The sequence below is a fragment of the Netta rufina genome, assembly GCF_964035555.1.
Source record: "Netta rufina genome assembly, chromosome: 5".
Classification (NCBI taxonomy): domain Eukaryota; kingdom Metazoa; phylum Chordata; class Aves; order Anseriformes; family Anatidae; genus Netta; species Netta rufina.
In genome coordinates this window covers 3,066,595-3,082,144 of record NC_140128.1, presented here as the reverse complement: position 1 = coordinate 3,082,144, position 15,550 = coordinate 3,066,595, and the positions used below count along the sequence as shown (strand labels likewise).

The following is a 15,550-nucleotide window of genomic DNA, read 5'->3' as shown; positions in this document are numbered from 1 at the left end:
GTGAGACAGAACAGTGTGGCCTTGAGGAATTTGGTGGTAATGGAAGAACTGATGAAGCGGAACTCTCATTTGAATTCCAGTATGGTATTAGCAAATTCTTAAAAGTTACCAAAAAAAAAAAAAAGGGAGGGGGGCCTTAAAGGCTTTATTTTCTGTCCTGCCTATGGCTTCATGCACAACTTCCATTAGCATTAACAGATGTCATAGCACTGGTATTTCATACTTCCTCTTGTTGTTCCAGGAACAACAAAATCAAAAGAAATGAGAATATTTACCCTACTTAATTGTTAACCAGGTTACGATTTGCTTCTCTCTGTCAAGGTGCCAGGCACAGAGAGGGGGATAAAAGAGAAGACTAAACTTACAACTGCAGTTTTACCAAAAGGCAGTTGTACATGAGAATTTGGCAGAGAAGAAACAAAGAGGAAGATTAAAAATTACACACACATGGACTTTTGTGCCTCTCTCCAGGGCAAGGCCAGTTTTAGTCCAGACAAATAATTTTGGTGCCAGCTCCTACCTCCTCAACAGGCAGCTCCTTCAGTTTCGGCAGAGAGCTGGAGAGCAGTCCCACCAGGAAGGGCGTAGGGCAGCACACGATGTCAATCATGGACGAGGGCAGCACAGGAATGAAGGTGTGCTGCCAGGAGAAGGGGTACAGCAGAGCCACCACGGCGTGCGAGCAGCTCGAGAGGGTGCTGAAGAGAGAGGAACACCTGTGTGAGCAGAGCTTGTCCATCCAGACCATGTATCACCAGCTGATAAACTTAGCGTGTTAAAATGCAAGTGCCCAAGGGGCTGCCCCCCTTTCCCCACAACCCTTTCAACAGATTGCTTCTGATGTTCACCTTTAAGTGACTTGAAAATAAAGCTAAAAGACTAGAATCAGGTTGTTTCATCACAGCAGTCAGGAGACTATGATCTAGAAGACGATGTTTAATGTTCCCAACAATAGCAGCCACTTTGAATGAGTGCTTGAAATCAAAAACCGACTGCAGTTCTCAGCTGTAATGCCCACTTAAGCATTAACAATGCACAATATTGGTTTTCTTATGTCAAGCACTGATACACGAACAAGAGCAAATGAAAAAATAAAAATTGATGCAAAGCATTGTAAAGAAAAACTGTTAACTCAGATAAAAACAGAATAAAAATAAACCAAAAAAAAATGCATGTTTCAAAGAAAACTAGTAAAAGCGACACATTTTTCAAAGTTTGTGTATTTTTGTGACAACAGCCTACTTTTAGTGCAGTGGATTTTGATGGACTTACTGACCCACTGTGGTGATCACGGTATTGACCCTGCTCAGAAAGGTGCTCTGAAATACCCATGTCAGCATACCCTAAATGCTTAATGTCATTGGCGGAACATATACTGCACACATTCTCCTTCCACCTACTGAATCTGATTCCCTTTCACAGTCACGTGTTTTCCAAACATTAAAAATAAAGGAACCCCATTACCAAGCCAGCTTTAACTGCAGGGGAATAAAGCCTCCGTTACACAGCTTTGATTTTGGGCTGAATTACAGTGTCTGCTTCTTGCATGCTGAGGATGACAGAAATTTGGGATTTTACCCAGCCTAGCATGACTGAGCTAATTTTCTCACAGTGCAAACTTCTGCCGTGCTTAATGTAGCCACAAATAACTATAAATAACTAATAACTTCAGAGCGGTTATTGCTTGAGAATGCTGGGACAGAAGGGAGCAGGAAGGAGGCATGCCGATTTCTTTAACTGCAAGACTTTTTGGAAACTTTAGGTGGCATCAGACTTCCACTGGAATAACTCTCAGAAGCATTTTTATTTGACTGTTCCAGGGCTGGGAGAAAGGTTTCATCTGTTTGTTCCTGTCAGTGATTAACTTCTGAAGTTTGGTGAATGGGAAAAGGGAGAGTTAGAGGAGGAAGAGAGAAAAGTTTTGGGAAACCTAAAAATTGTAAACACTTGTCTTCTTACTCTGTTCTTTGTTGTTTGTTTTTTGTTTGTTTGTTTGTTTGTTTTTACTTGATACTTCCTTTAAGATCTATCAATTACAGCATGTTTTTATATCACATGAAGTATTCTTGTGTTCTAACACATGAAGTATTCTTTCAACCAGTATTCTTGTAAAATGATGTGTTTCTCTAATTTTCCTTTATAGCGTGCAATGATGCTGATGTTGACTCCTATTTTGGTCCCCAGAGTGCCTGCAGTGCCAAACATAATGCTGTGTTTCGGAAGAACTGCAGAGCATGGTGCAGACTCCCAGCACAATTCTCAAATGCTGTGGCATTTTCAACTGCTACCAATTCGGTCGTCTTACATGAATGACTAAAAAAAGAGCCAGGCTAAGCTAAAAGCAGGAAGACAAACATTCTTCTAATTTTCAGTGAATATTTTTTTCCTTTCTATAGAATGCCCTTTTGTAACTCGCTGTTTTACACGCAGGGCTGTGACGTAAATCAGCCCCTGCATCCTCTTGTGTGTGCTATTCCCACGCTAGGGGAGGCTTCGGACTCCGGCCCAGGACATCGATTTCTCCTTCAGAGCTTTCCCAGAAGGCGATTAGGGCAGGGCAGCAGCTGAACACAGCACGTGGCAGCACCCTGCTTGGCCAGCATCCCGCAGGTCACACCACTGCCCTTGTCAGCCCCTCGGCCTATGCTTTTTCTAGGGCTCCACGCACAGGCACTGCTTGTGCAGAGGTCAGAGAGACTTGAAGACACCCACCAGTGTCACCAAACGCTTACTTGTCCAAAGCATCTGTCTCTCTACCATAGCTGGAAAGATAATTACAAAGGATACATATCTTTCACTTTGGTGTGAGGCTTTTACATTCCGTAAGGTCAACTTCAGAGAGAACAGCTGTAAAGGAACCCACGATTTAAATCTCTAAAATACAATTCAAATCCTTTCGAAAGGGTATTATTATTCATGAGAAGCATATTTTGTAAATTAGAAGAAGAAAGTCCTATCCTAGGAAAACAAGTCCATTTTTTCCTTTCAAGTTGTGCAACCCACATGCTGTCCTGAATGTTCTTGTTGATGAGAAACGTGAAGTAAATCAGATGGTTTATTTCCTTTAAGGTGTGTGAAACACGCAAAATAAAGCAACAGAAAATTCACAGAACACTTTCAGAATACTTTCACTTGTAACAGTCCTGGGTAGTTTTGACCTTACACAGAGCAGGTCTTGAGAGTAGGCTTCTTCATCTGGTTCATGCGTTTTTACAGGACCTCTGCATAATGTTTTAGCTGTCGTTTCACTGGAAAAGGCTGCGGTTATTACCTACGTGCAGGTAATTTTATCCATGGGCACAAGAAACCAAACGGTTGCGTGAGTCATGTACTAACAAGGAGCAGAAAGCCCCACATGCTTCAGAGGGGAAGCGCTGCGGTCGCTGCAGCACAGGGCCAGCCGTGCCGGGGTGCCAGTGCCAGGCTGGCGTAGGGCTTGCAAAACCAGTGAACAATTTCTAGAGAAAAAAGCCAGTTCCAACTGCTTTCAAAACACAGGTGATTCACCACTTCTACTTAAAAATGTTATGCTTAATCTTATTTGGAATTTGCCCAAGTTTGGGCTCTTGCTGTCCTTCTTGTTAATTAGATTAGGAAAAAAACCACCATGACCTTCTTGCTGTGAAAGTACTAACACTAAGTACTAAGTAATAACCGCCTTATTAATACATTCTTGATAAAGAAAAAAATATCTAACATTTTCTCTGTAAGCCTATCAATAATCACAGGAAACAAGAGACACTTTTCCTTTACGTTTACAACTACACGACTTGATGAATCTTTCCAGAAGTGGAAAGGCTACATCAGCATCAAAGAAACTTTTTAGGAAAAGGTCTTTCATCACTTTATAGGCAAGAAATGACACTGCATCTTCCCTACTCAAAGTTGATTTCTCTTCCACTGGGGTAGCTTGTTTTCCAAATCCTTTTCCCATGGTAGCACATAGAAACTTTTCCTTGTTGCATGTAGAGACGCTAAGGTCAGACAAAGAGACGCGGTACAAGAATTTCAGATACTGCCATGACTCAGCTGAATTGTAGGACTGCAGGGTTAATGCCCACATCAAAAGCAAATTCACATGATTCAACTTTATCTCTTAATAGAAGAATGGTAATCGAACCGATACTGCCACTCTCATGGCACAGACTGCAGCACAAACACTTGTTACAGCTCATCCTGTGCACAGAAATGAGCTAAATTGCCATAATTTGGCTTTAGGACCAAAATGATAGAGATTTTGGCACACAAAGTGATACTGCTTCTTTAAGTAGTAGCTGTTGGAGCATTTCTATCCCTAAGGCTGTACGATATACCTACTTCTCAATATACCTACTGCTTCTCAGTGAAAAAAGTGTGTAATTCTGGGAATGCTGAATTTGGTACTGGCAGATACTAGGCTATACCTTGGAGAGAGAACAGCAGAGAAGGAGATCAAGCACATTTACTATTCCATAGAGAGGCTGATGTCTGCTATCAATTTCCAGCTCACTTCACCAACAAATTACCCCAAATCTAGCCCACATTAAAAACTAATCATTGATATCTAGCATAGCACAATCACTGGGTTCTCAGAAGCACATGCTGTGCTGTTGAACAGTGAACGGACGCTGTCCTGGCTGCAGGGAGCACTGCCAATGCAGATGCCAGTTCTGGATGTGTCCGTTTCAGAAGACCATCACTCTTTGTGTGCTGCAAGTCATCAGCTCCCACAAAACGTTAAAGTCATATTTGGTTACACACACTACTCACGTTGGTAATATTCCACAGATACACTTGACAACTGCCTTTTCTTCCTACTAACAGCCAAAACTTGTTTTCCTTCTCACTCCTCCCTCCACCTACAGTTTCTCAGAGAGGGAGTCTCACACCTGAGCACCTCCTAAATCCAAGACTGTGCCTCCTGTGCGGACAACCATGTGCTGGCAGGCCTCCTGGTCCCTGCCTTGCTACCCTCTTGCCTCCCCACTGTCATTTTGGCACTTACATTTAAAAGAGGGGCAGGTGAGAAGACACCTGCCTCCTCCTCCTCCTCTCCCAAGGAATGGACAAGCTCAATCTGCCAGGAGGGGAGGGAGGACCACCCTTACATGTAGGTCCAAGCCACACAGCAGGTCTGTCACCCCAGGGCTGGTGCCAGCTCTAGGCGGATGCGCTGGACCACGCACAGGACTGGTCCTGCTGTTTCCTTGGATCGAGAAATGAAGCCAAAAATGTAAATTCACAAAGAAGTCTTTCCACTGCCTGTGTTTACTTTTCCACAACCTTTTCATGTTTCTCATTTCTTCCTGCTGACTTAATTATGCTACTCTGTCCACATCTGCTGAACGCCTTCAGCTGCTGTTTTAACGTGTACGTGCTCCAACCTACAACTGCTCAGTGACCGCCTCACCTTCCTGACCCACATCCCCTCGCCTGCCTGGGAGGGCTTCCTCCCACTTGTGGTTGGAGTCTGGAGCCTCTGACCTTCCCCGGTGTGATACCTTGGCTCAGGTGGGTATTACACCCCCACGGGGCTGATCACAGGCCACAGCAGTGCTTTCCTGTGGTAGCTCCTGTCCTTGTGCCATGGATGAACTCTGTAGCAGGACCGGCCGCCTGGCACTTTTCTACTGCACCCTTCAACACCTCCCCAGATCTTGGGTTACTTCCATCCAGTCTCTGAGAGAGAGGGAGAAGTCTGCAACAGCTCTGCAAGATGAAATGGTCTGAGAGATTTGCAGAGGACTGTAAAGGGTTCTGGGAAGAAACTACAAGGCTGAGAATTTGGCCAGCCTCCTCCTTCACCACACACAAACTGCAGAGGCAGAGGGGAAGGAGAAAGCAGAAACTTGGAAAGGCACCAAGTAACGGGAAAATGGCAGTGAAAACTGTGGCAGACTGCTGAAGTTTGGATGAGAAATGGAGTGTGTGTGTTGGGGGCGGATGCCGGTTACTGCACAGGCTGGCATTTGGGTCAGAACTGCACTGCACCAGATACAACACACACCTAAACACTGAAAAAATAAACATTTCTCTCAGTGGATAAGACTAAATAATAGCAGCAGTTTCATTCAGGTGGGTAAGACCAAGTAACAGCATCATGGACAAGACATAAATGAAAATACCACCAACTACTCCCAGATAGGCCAGGGAGGAATAAAATGGGAATTTAAGAACGAGTCCTTGATACAATGAGGCAGGACATTTCCAATTCTGTGAAATTCTCAAACATGCTGGCTTTTCTACCTATGCAAAATTATTGCTGATTGTTTCTCATTTACCACTCCAGGCTGTTTAAATAGGGGAAAAAAAATCCTGGAATTCCTCTCTTTTGACTCAAACCAAATAAATGACATGTTTTTGCAGCTTTTTAGCAAGAAGACCTACCCCATGAAGATTTCAAAACAAAATCATGTGAGTCATTGTTGCTACAGGAAAAGAGAGCACGGTGATGGAGCAATCAGACTGCATGGCTATGACTACGAGAAAATGCTCCGAGTCAGGGAACGTGCGAACACAGGCACTCATGAACAACAACCACACTCAGAGGTGCAGCATCAGATGCAGAGAAGGCTGGGGGAGCATGACAGATGATGGCTGCAAGAAGTATATGGGACAACCTCCTCACCAGGAAGAACATGAAGCAATAAATACCTTAGTGCTTGTAACTCAATACCGAAGCGAAGCTGAACTGGAGATGTTCGAAAAGCGAAGCTGCCCTGGGTAACCTCTCTGCTGATTACGGATCAAAGGATACCTCTGTGTGTTAGTGCATAAGGTCTGCATTTAACGAAGGCTCTGGGAGGTCTGCCTATTCATAGGACTGCTTTCAGATGCAGGTACAGATGCAAATCAGTAATTATCAGCATTCTTACACTTCAGCGGGTTTTGTACCATGCCCCCTCACTACACGCAAGCTGCTGATAAGCAAACACACACAAATGCATGGTTTCTATCAGGAAAAATCTGCAAACTGAAAAGATAAGTTTCCTCTATAATGATTAAATAGATCTATAAGTGCAAGACAGAAGATTGCAATCAAAATGAACACCAGAATTTGTGCTTAGCTTATTGCTGTTTGAAACAAATGCAAATTAATTCTGACACAGTAACCTACCTGGACACTGATAGAAAAATCATTTCTAATGATTACAGAATAGCAGGAATTACGGTTAGTTCATGTCTCGCTTCACCAATTAAATCTCAAGCATAAGGGAACAAGCAAAATACTGTTCTAGGCTTTGATTCAGAGAAGTACTTCAGCACAATTTCGGCCTTAATTCATTTTTGTCAAGCTGAAATGACACCTAAAAGACCTTTCCTTTTTCCACTTCTGTTCTCACCAGATCAGCCCACAAGTGCATGCACAAGACACGACAGCCTCTTTTGAGCCATGAGTACCCTGACTGCTGTGGAAGGAGTGCTGTGTGAAAAGCTGTAAAGTTAGCTGCTCTTTGTCAGCAAGGCATGTTTCGGCATCTGAAATCTGAATCCTTTTCTGCTTGTTTAGAAGCCCTTCGGGGGTAAAACAAACTACAGAGAATCCTTCAAGCCTTTATAAGGTAATTTGGAAAGAGACACTGTACTTTTTGAATGTATTAATTATTTTTAATTTTAATATACCATTAATACATTTATTAACTCTTAATGCCTTAGTTTACTTTTAATTAAATTGTTAGATTCTCTCCCCAACAGCGAATTCCCCATGGCAGAACCCCCTTACAAAGGGCCCATCCCCACAGGGGCACATGGGGACGAGGACTCTCGTGCTGCAGCCAGGGCACCTCTCATCTCCCTGGTACGGCCCCGTGCTCATGGGAAACACTGCTCACAGGCAGCTTCTGATTTGGACTCTGCCAGATACAGGCATCCCTGCCCTCCACCTCTCCTGGGGCACAAGAGAAAAGCCGTCTCTCCTCTGTCTAAGACAGCATAAAGAGCACTGCAGTAAACTCAGCTGTTTACAGCAGCCAGAATTTATTACCATTTTTTGTCCAGTCGCAGCTCCTATTAGAAAGGACTGTACAGAGAGGCTGGCAGTCTCTGCAAGTTCAGCCGTTATACCCGTGCTTGAATGAAAGGCAGTAATTACGGAAATCATTGCCATTTTATAATGTTTACTTCCTTTTCCGGCTTAATTTCAGATTAAATCTACACTGTGATGTAATGTTTCTCTGCTGAGGATCTACTTAAAACCAAACTAAAAATAAAGGCTTGGCTGCCATGAAAAGAAAAAAAAAAAAAAAAAAAAAGGAGAGAGAGAGAATATTCCTTAGTAATTGCTACACTTATTTGCCTCTTGCCTCTATATTCACCATAATTCTGTCCAACCCCAACTCAGCAGCCAGGTTTGAACATTTTATATCTAATCACTACCCATACTTCAACAAATACTGCTACAGTTGTTGCATGCAACAGCATAAAGAACTCTCTAAAAATAGGAAATGAGAGATCTCCCCTCTCTGTTGAATACAGAAGAACTGTAACACGTACTACCCAGTATCAGCAGTGAGCTAACAACTCAGCCCAAGAAGCAGGCCAAAATCCTTCGCTTATCAGAGGAGTGTAACAAAGGAAAAATGTTATCCAGGAGCTGAGCATTTCCCAGGATGAGACTGATTCAGCAAACCAGCAGCACTGCTAGTGCACTGTGCCCATCGGCCTCAAGGACGCTTCCTTGCTTGCCAAGCCAGGCTTCTTGCATGTGGCGGCAGCAGCCAGACGCAGAAGTTGGAGTCTAACTGTGCATTTACCACATGTGAAAGAAAGGCAGATTCAGGTCACAGTGGCTCCCCTAATTTGAGTGCTGACGTGTTTTCTGCAAGCCAGCTTTGTGATATCTCACTGAGTGCAAACAAGGCCAGAGTGATAACGCTGGCAGGGAGAGGGGACACAAACCAAGTAGGAAACGCATATTTTCTACATCACATCAGCCAACTATCAGTTATCCTCCTTCACAGAATTCTTTTAACTATGCTTACAACTCAGAGAGTGTGGCTACTTAACCCTCATGCCCCTCATATGGCATTTTCTTCCCCATGAAAACGAGCCAAACCCAAACCTTGTTTTGCTAGATGAGTCACGCTTCAGGTGTTATCTGGTGTGATGCAGACTGAGAAAAGATGAGCCTGTAAAATTCTCATAGAGGAATCATAATATGGCCTCACCTGCCTGGCTAAAGAGCAGTGCTGTGTCCTTATCAGTGGGATGCCAGAGGTACAGGTAATTCTGGGACAGATTCCAAGGAGTTGCGGAGAGCTCAAACACTGAGTCCTCCATGCTACTGAGGATGCCAGGGAGGCAATTTTTATTATAAACACAGTGGTCACAAACCACTTTTTGGACTTGTTTTCTCTGGCTTTATCTTGTGGAGACAGAACTTGCCACACTGCTGTGTCAACGGGTACAATTCATGCCAGAAATCCATCTGAAGGTTTGTGTCATCCTCTGTAGGTGTTGTCCATTCCTGGTCCCTCCTCACCGTATTTTATAGAAAAATAAGTGGACAACATCTTCATCCATAAACTATTCTCTGACCACATCTCCTTTGGTGTAAGTTTGTAACACCCTCCCCTATCATGTGTTATCCTGTCCTGCTATTGTAGTTGCACCAGCAGCCTCACTTTGCAAGTACATGAGGCAATGTGGCACAGAAAGAGCGAGGGTCCGTGCTACTGCTTGCCTGTCCTTTCATTGCTCACCCATGAAAGTTTGTTCATAAGCACATACACAGAAAAACCTTTTTTTTTTTTTTTCTTATGGCAAATATCCCATCTAATCAGAACAGAGAATATCACAGAACTTCAGGTGTTCAAAATACATTCTAAGAGCATTATTATTCAAATTTTAGTATTTCCTAAGATGACAACAAATTGAACAAAGACCGTGTCTGTGATGCTCATGGCAGCCCATGGTACAGAGTAGAGCTCCTGTGCCCAACTGTGATTTATTGTCAACAGCATAAGGAATAAGCAGGTACATTACAGTGCCGTAGAGCAGCCAGGAGGTGATGGGAGGAACAGCCAAGGAAGATGTCTCCTAGCTAAACAGATTTGTTAATCTGCCACTGGATTTGTTAATCAGTTAAATTAATTTAGATTTCCGATGTTTTATAATTACATTCCTCATTAGAGGATGCTATCCAAGAACAAACAAGTACAGGATTGGTTTGGACTATACAGGAAACTTTCTTTCTGTTTTTCAGAAACAGATTTTTGGCAAGAAATCATTCATCGGAACCCTGACCGCTTACTTGCCCAAGCTCTGTCAGGTGGTTAAAAGAACAACCAACATTTCAAAGGAGAAAGTTATCCTTCGTGCCCATAGAGTTACCTAGACCCTTTCTGCAGGACAGTTTCTTAGCATAAGGCCATAATGAAAGTGTTCAGGCCCAGGTGCTCCAGAGGAGTGTCAGCTACTGCTTGTGCTTTACACCAGGACCCTTCATTCCCACCAGTCATTGTTAACATTCATGCTGTTGGTTTCAGATTCACAGGCAATCACTTCACTATGAACAACATGACAGCTGTAAAGCAGGATGGAGAATTTTTCTAGATAGTGACAAAGGAGGAGAAGAACAATCCCAACACCCTAATCCTTCTTATTCAAAAACCATAAACAAAGAATCTGCCTAAATCCCCTTACTGGGAGCTAAAGGACAAGTTGGGAAACTGTTGCAACTTATTGACATACAGTTATTACACCAATAAACAATCCAGAAGAGAATTTTATGCCATTATCTTTCGTGGGGAAGTGGAAGAGGGAAAGAATTTTGTTGCACAAACCAGAAGTGAGAAAATGATGATATTTTCCCACAGTAGAGCTTTAGCCAAAGCCTAAGGTGACCTGAGTAAATATTACTGGAAAGATGGAAAAGGCAGGAGGAAAGGAGGAAAAGGAAAATTATACGAGCTTATTATACCCTTCCGGTGATATGGCATATTAAAAAACACCAGCAAAGCTTATTGCAAATTAAAAATGTCATTATTACATTGCTTTTCTATGGGACTGTGTAATCTTAAACAAAACAGGGACTTAGAAAGTTCATTTTCTTTCTCAGGCTGTCTCTTCTACCTGACAGATTTCCTGAGAAAATTCATTGAAATACTGTCAATGTACAGTTTCCCTGCTGGCATCAGTCATCACAGTATCTCAATGCTAGATTGGTACCACTCCAAATGGTACAATTTATAAGTTTGTCTTGAGAAGGCAGAATAAAGTGCAAAATTTCTCTCTCAAAATCTGAAGAGACACCTCTGCTGGTTACCTTAAGCTACCAATTTCACATCACATTGAACACTTTCAATTCTCGCATTCAGATGGTAAGATGAGGCACTTAGCATCTTGCAGGTCTGGGCTGCATGCAAACATCCTGCTCAAGAAAGATTACAGCTTTATTTGATAGGAAGGAAGACAGAAGACCTGCAAGCTATTACACATTTCAGCAGGTATGGTAGGTTAAATCTCTAAACATCTTCGGTGCACAGATGATGATGGGGAAAAAAAGTTTTCCTTGAGACAAAGAGCTGAACTTTTGGCTCAATAAAGGGCTGTGCAAGCTGTGACCAAGAGAAGACTGCAGCCTCTCCTCAGAAGTGCTATAGATCAGTTAAAGACTGAACACTGTAAAGTATACCTCAAAAATTGCTTTCTGGCATGCATTTGCTGTCAAATCGACCTCGCAGTTTTTTGTGGAGGTTTTTGTGACAGGGGAAAGTAACGGAAATATTTATTCCTGGCCAGAGATCACTACCTGTGTACCGAGCACACTCCCTCTCCATCCCAACATTTTTACCTTTCAAGCTGCAGGTTGGCAGATCTTAGGAGTTTTATGATGTGGCAGACTCGTGGTGAGGAGCAGGAAGCAGGTGAGCCTGGCCAGGCTTCATTACCAACTACCATGATTAGTTTGTGAGAATTATACCCTAATTTTATTAATAAATAATAATAAAGGAAGTAGGGGATTAGAGTCTACCATATTAATCTGCACAACATTGTAGCTAGCGTTGCTTTTCCACCTGACCTTGCTACAGGGCTGAAAAATAATAGTTTACTCTTACTACCAAAATGTTGCCACTTACCTCCTGTTTGAATTTGTACGTGCTAACTTGAGCTAAAAGATCATACTCTGATTTTCTCTGCTGGATGAAAAGAATCCCTAATATTGTTTTTCTAGGTAGGTACATAGAGACTGGGACCAGCCTTGAAACTGCTAAGCGTGCTGCTTTCTAGCATAACTTCGTAGTTTCCAAAACAATAGATTCAAATACGAGGACAAGTGTCAATGCTCCCTGAACATCTCGAGCACAGCAAGGACAGCCCTAAGCTGTCTCTGTCCATGAGATTAGGAAAATGCCACCGTTTGTTCTGAATGCCTTTGCACTTTTATACAAGTACACTCTGCTCCCTTTTTGCTCCTCAAAGTTAACAAAGACATGCCTGCGGGATGACTTCCCACAAATATTTACATATTTATGCTTCTGTCCTGTATTAGTCAGTGTTTCTGTCTGCAGCCTATAACCTTTGGTCAGGTCTGGGATCTGCCTGAACTTTCTACAGTTGTGCTGGAATAGATTTCTCCTCCCAAATACTTTGGGAAAGGGCAGGGTGGTTTTTATCCTTAACAGCTGTTAAGTCATCCCACCTCCGGGGTGCCTCTTGACTTTATGGGGTAAGCAGTGCAGAGAAGGGTAGCTCGGGGCCGTAGCCCACCAGGTGACAGGCAGCTGGTCTGCATTGCGCCAGGTCAACCCACGTAGGCCAGGGCATGTGAGCGGGCCGAGGGGCAGAGAATCAGGAAGGAAAAAGCTCTCCTGGGGAAGACAAAGTCATCTGTGGTCATCCCTAAGGGAGGAAAACTGTCCTAGCATGAGAGCTCTCCGCTGAGAGGGCATTCTGGCTTGGGGAAGCTCTGCAAAATGAGTAACTCCTACTGTGGCTGGGCTGGCACCACCGCCTCCTGGGTGAAGGAGGGCACGGCCCAGGGCAGGAACAAACACAAACGGGGAAGGGGACTTCCTGAACTGGCACTGCCAGAGAAAATGCACGGCACACCTTAGCCTTGGGGTACATCTCTGAGTTCACTTACATGATTTGGAAGCATAAAACCCATTCCTGTCAGCAGAGATTTTCTCTGAGGCCCATGCTCCTGCATCACCAAGAAGTAGCTGAAGTATCTCATTAAAACAAACAAACAAAAACAGACAATGAGAAGTTACTTTGTCTTTTACAAGAGCAGGGGCTCAACAGACACCTTTTGCCTCTAAAGCTTTCCACTGAAAAAATACTCTTGGATTTCAGTCCACAGCAAAAGACAAGCCCCATCCAAATGCTCTCACTGACTCTGGCTGGCTTTGGATTGGACCCACATGCGAAACATAAGCAAAATATGCTCAGAGTCCTTCACCATATAGCAGATTACAGCAACAGCACTTTTTATTCATAAAAAAATGGGATTATAACAAAGTGACACTGAGATGCCCAAGTCCTTCCTTTCCCCCTCTCCACACATTTAGGGGAAAAGTCAATGAGCCTGTTCTCACAGGCGTGATTCAATACCCTGCCCCTCAGCAAACATGCTTGCAAAGTCATCTCCTCAGCACAAAACTAAAACAAGCAAAGAAATATTTTTCCTCCAGTGTTTGTTACCTATTTATTTTCTGTTGCTACCTTTGTGCCTGCAGTCACACCAATGTCCCCCGAGCCCAGGAACCCCCTGATTTTGCATCTGCTGCCTTGCTTTGTAAACCCCAAAGGACTGCACTAGAGCAGCTCTTCCTTTGCAGCTGGCAGAGTTGTGGGATTTTTCATAGCTGGGTTGATCAGGCAGAATACCAGGAACATAAATAAGGGCTCCCAGACGGGACAAGGATTGGAACTGGGATGGGACATACCATCTCAGCTGTGCTTTCACCTGATATATGTTTGAAGAACTGGACCTTTAAGTGTCCTTTTTCTGACTTATTATTCCTCCAGATTTCTCTGTTTTTATCTTTATTTATTGTTTATTATTGTTTATTTATTATGTTGTTTTCTTGACTATTCATGGAAAGCAGAATACTGAAAGGTCAGTGGCAGATTCAAATGGATTTTTGAAGGTGAGCAAATAGCTGCAGGGATTTATTCACTCAATTTCAAACAGAAAAAAAAAGGTAAGCAACCTATTGGAAAACCAAAACCAAAACAGACAAAACCAAAAACAAACAAACAAACAAAACTACAACTAACTGCACGCATGCATAACCAACCAAGGCTACCTCACAGGCTTGTCATTCCAAACCTTACTATTGCTTCCTTATTGCTGGTAGCATCACATTGTGTATTGAAAGATGGCAACGTCTTTGGAGCAAATTTTCACACTCTGGGCAATATAAGACCCATAAATAACAATTTATTGAATAAATCTCACTTCACTAGGTGTGACTTTCTGAAACTTGTATAATGTGTGAAATCATTTATTGCTTGGAGACTTGTTAAACAGGCAGCCACAAAAACCCATTGCATCTCATTGTTTGAAGCCTAAACCTCATCATTTATTTCTAAGCTATTTTTTGGGTACATGCAGAAATCAAACCCTTGTAAAATCTTTTTAATTTCCTGCTCTGGTACTTTGGGCCCACAGACCGGACCTGTAAGATATTTCACTTTTTTTTTTTTTTTTTCCACATTACTGGTAAACTCCTTCAGTTTCAGTCATGATGCCCATAAACAAAATTCATGTCAGACAAGCCAAAGGTTCCAAGACAGACAGTTATTAGCTCAAAGCCAGAGTGTTTCATTTTAGACTTCATCCCCATTTAAATCATGAAACCCTCTGCAAGTATTGAATTTAAATCCACTTCTTACTGTCGCTTTCTTGGGGCCTTTGTCAAAGGACTCATTATTAGTTTCTCTTTTACAGTACCTCCTAGATCCCCGTGCTGTATCAAGTATAACTATGCACGCACACAGAGCAAGAAACATTCTCTGTCCTGGAGCATTTAGGATCCCAGACAGACCAAACAAAAGATAAGAAAGAAAAAAAAGAAAAAGAGGAGCTACATTTCCGGCATGCATCACACAGCGGGTCAGCGGGTTCAGAAGGAGAACTCGGGATTCCCAAGTCTTTATCCAGGGCCTTATCTACCACGTCAGATTATGTCATATTCTTTTTAGAGGAAACAAAACAACCTATATAATAAAGGCTGCATGTAGGTATAATAAAATAAATAATAAAGTACATGCATATAAACCTTTTTGTAAGACGGCTTCTGTCCCTTCTGACAGGAGCAGCCAGAAGACCTCATTAGCCTCAGCATCATCAACATGACTGTTTTAAAAGCCAAGCTGCTGCAAGTCTGTCAAAGTAGGTTTAATTGTTTCGTTTCTCTGAACAGTGCCCAGAAGCATTACATGATATTGGTGAGGCCAGCCTTCCCAGAGGAGCACTCCTGAGAATGACTGCTTTCTGTCCCCTCACAGCTGAGGCTGGCTCTTGCAGCAAGCCACCCCACAGCACCATGCCCACCATCAAGATCAAGGTTCACAGTACTCTGCCAAACCGCAACACTGAAAGAAGCAACTGGGAACTCTG

The 15,550-nt window shown here is 43.0% G+C and overlaps 1 protein-coding gene across 3 annotated transcripts in view; it reads right to left on the bottom strand.

Moving 5' to 3' along the window:
- DENND2B (DENN domain containing 2B) overlaps positions 1-15,550 on the bottom strand; it is a 61,483-nt gene that overhangs the window by 3,946 nt on the left and 41,987 nt on the right. For all 3 annotated transcript variants that reach the window (XM_084286976.1, XM_084286977.1, XM_084286978.1), the window contains one exon: positions 521-698. In XM_084286976.1, coding sequence (XP_084143102.1) covers positions 521-698 — 178 coding nt within the window. The remainder of the gene's footprint in view (positions 1-520; positions 699-15,550) is intronic.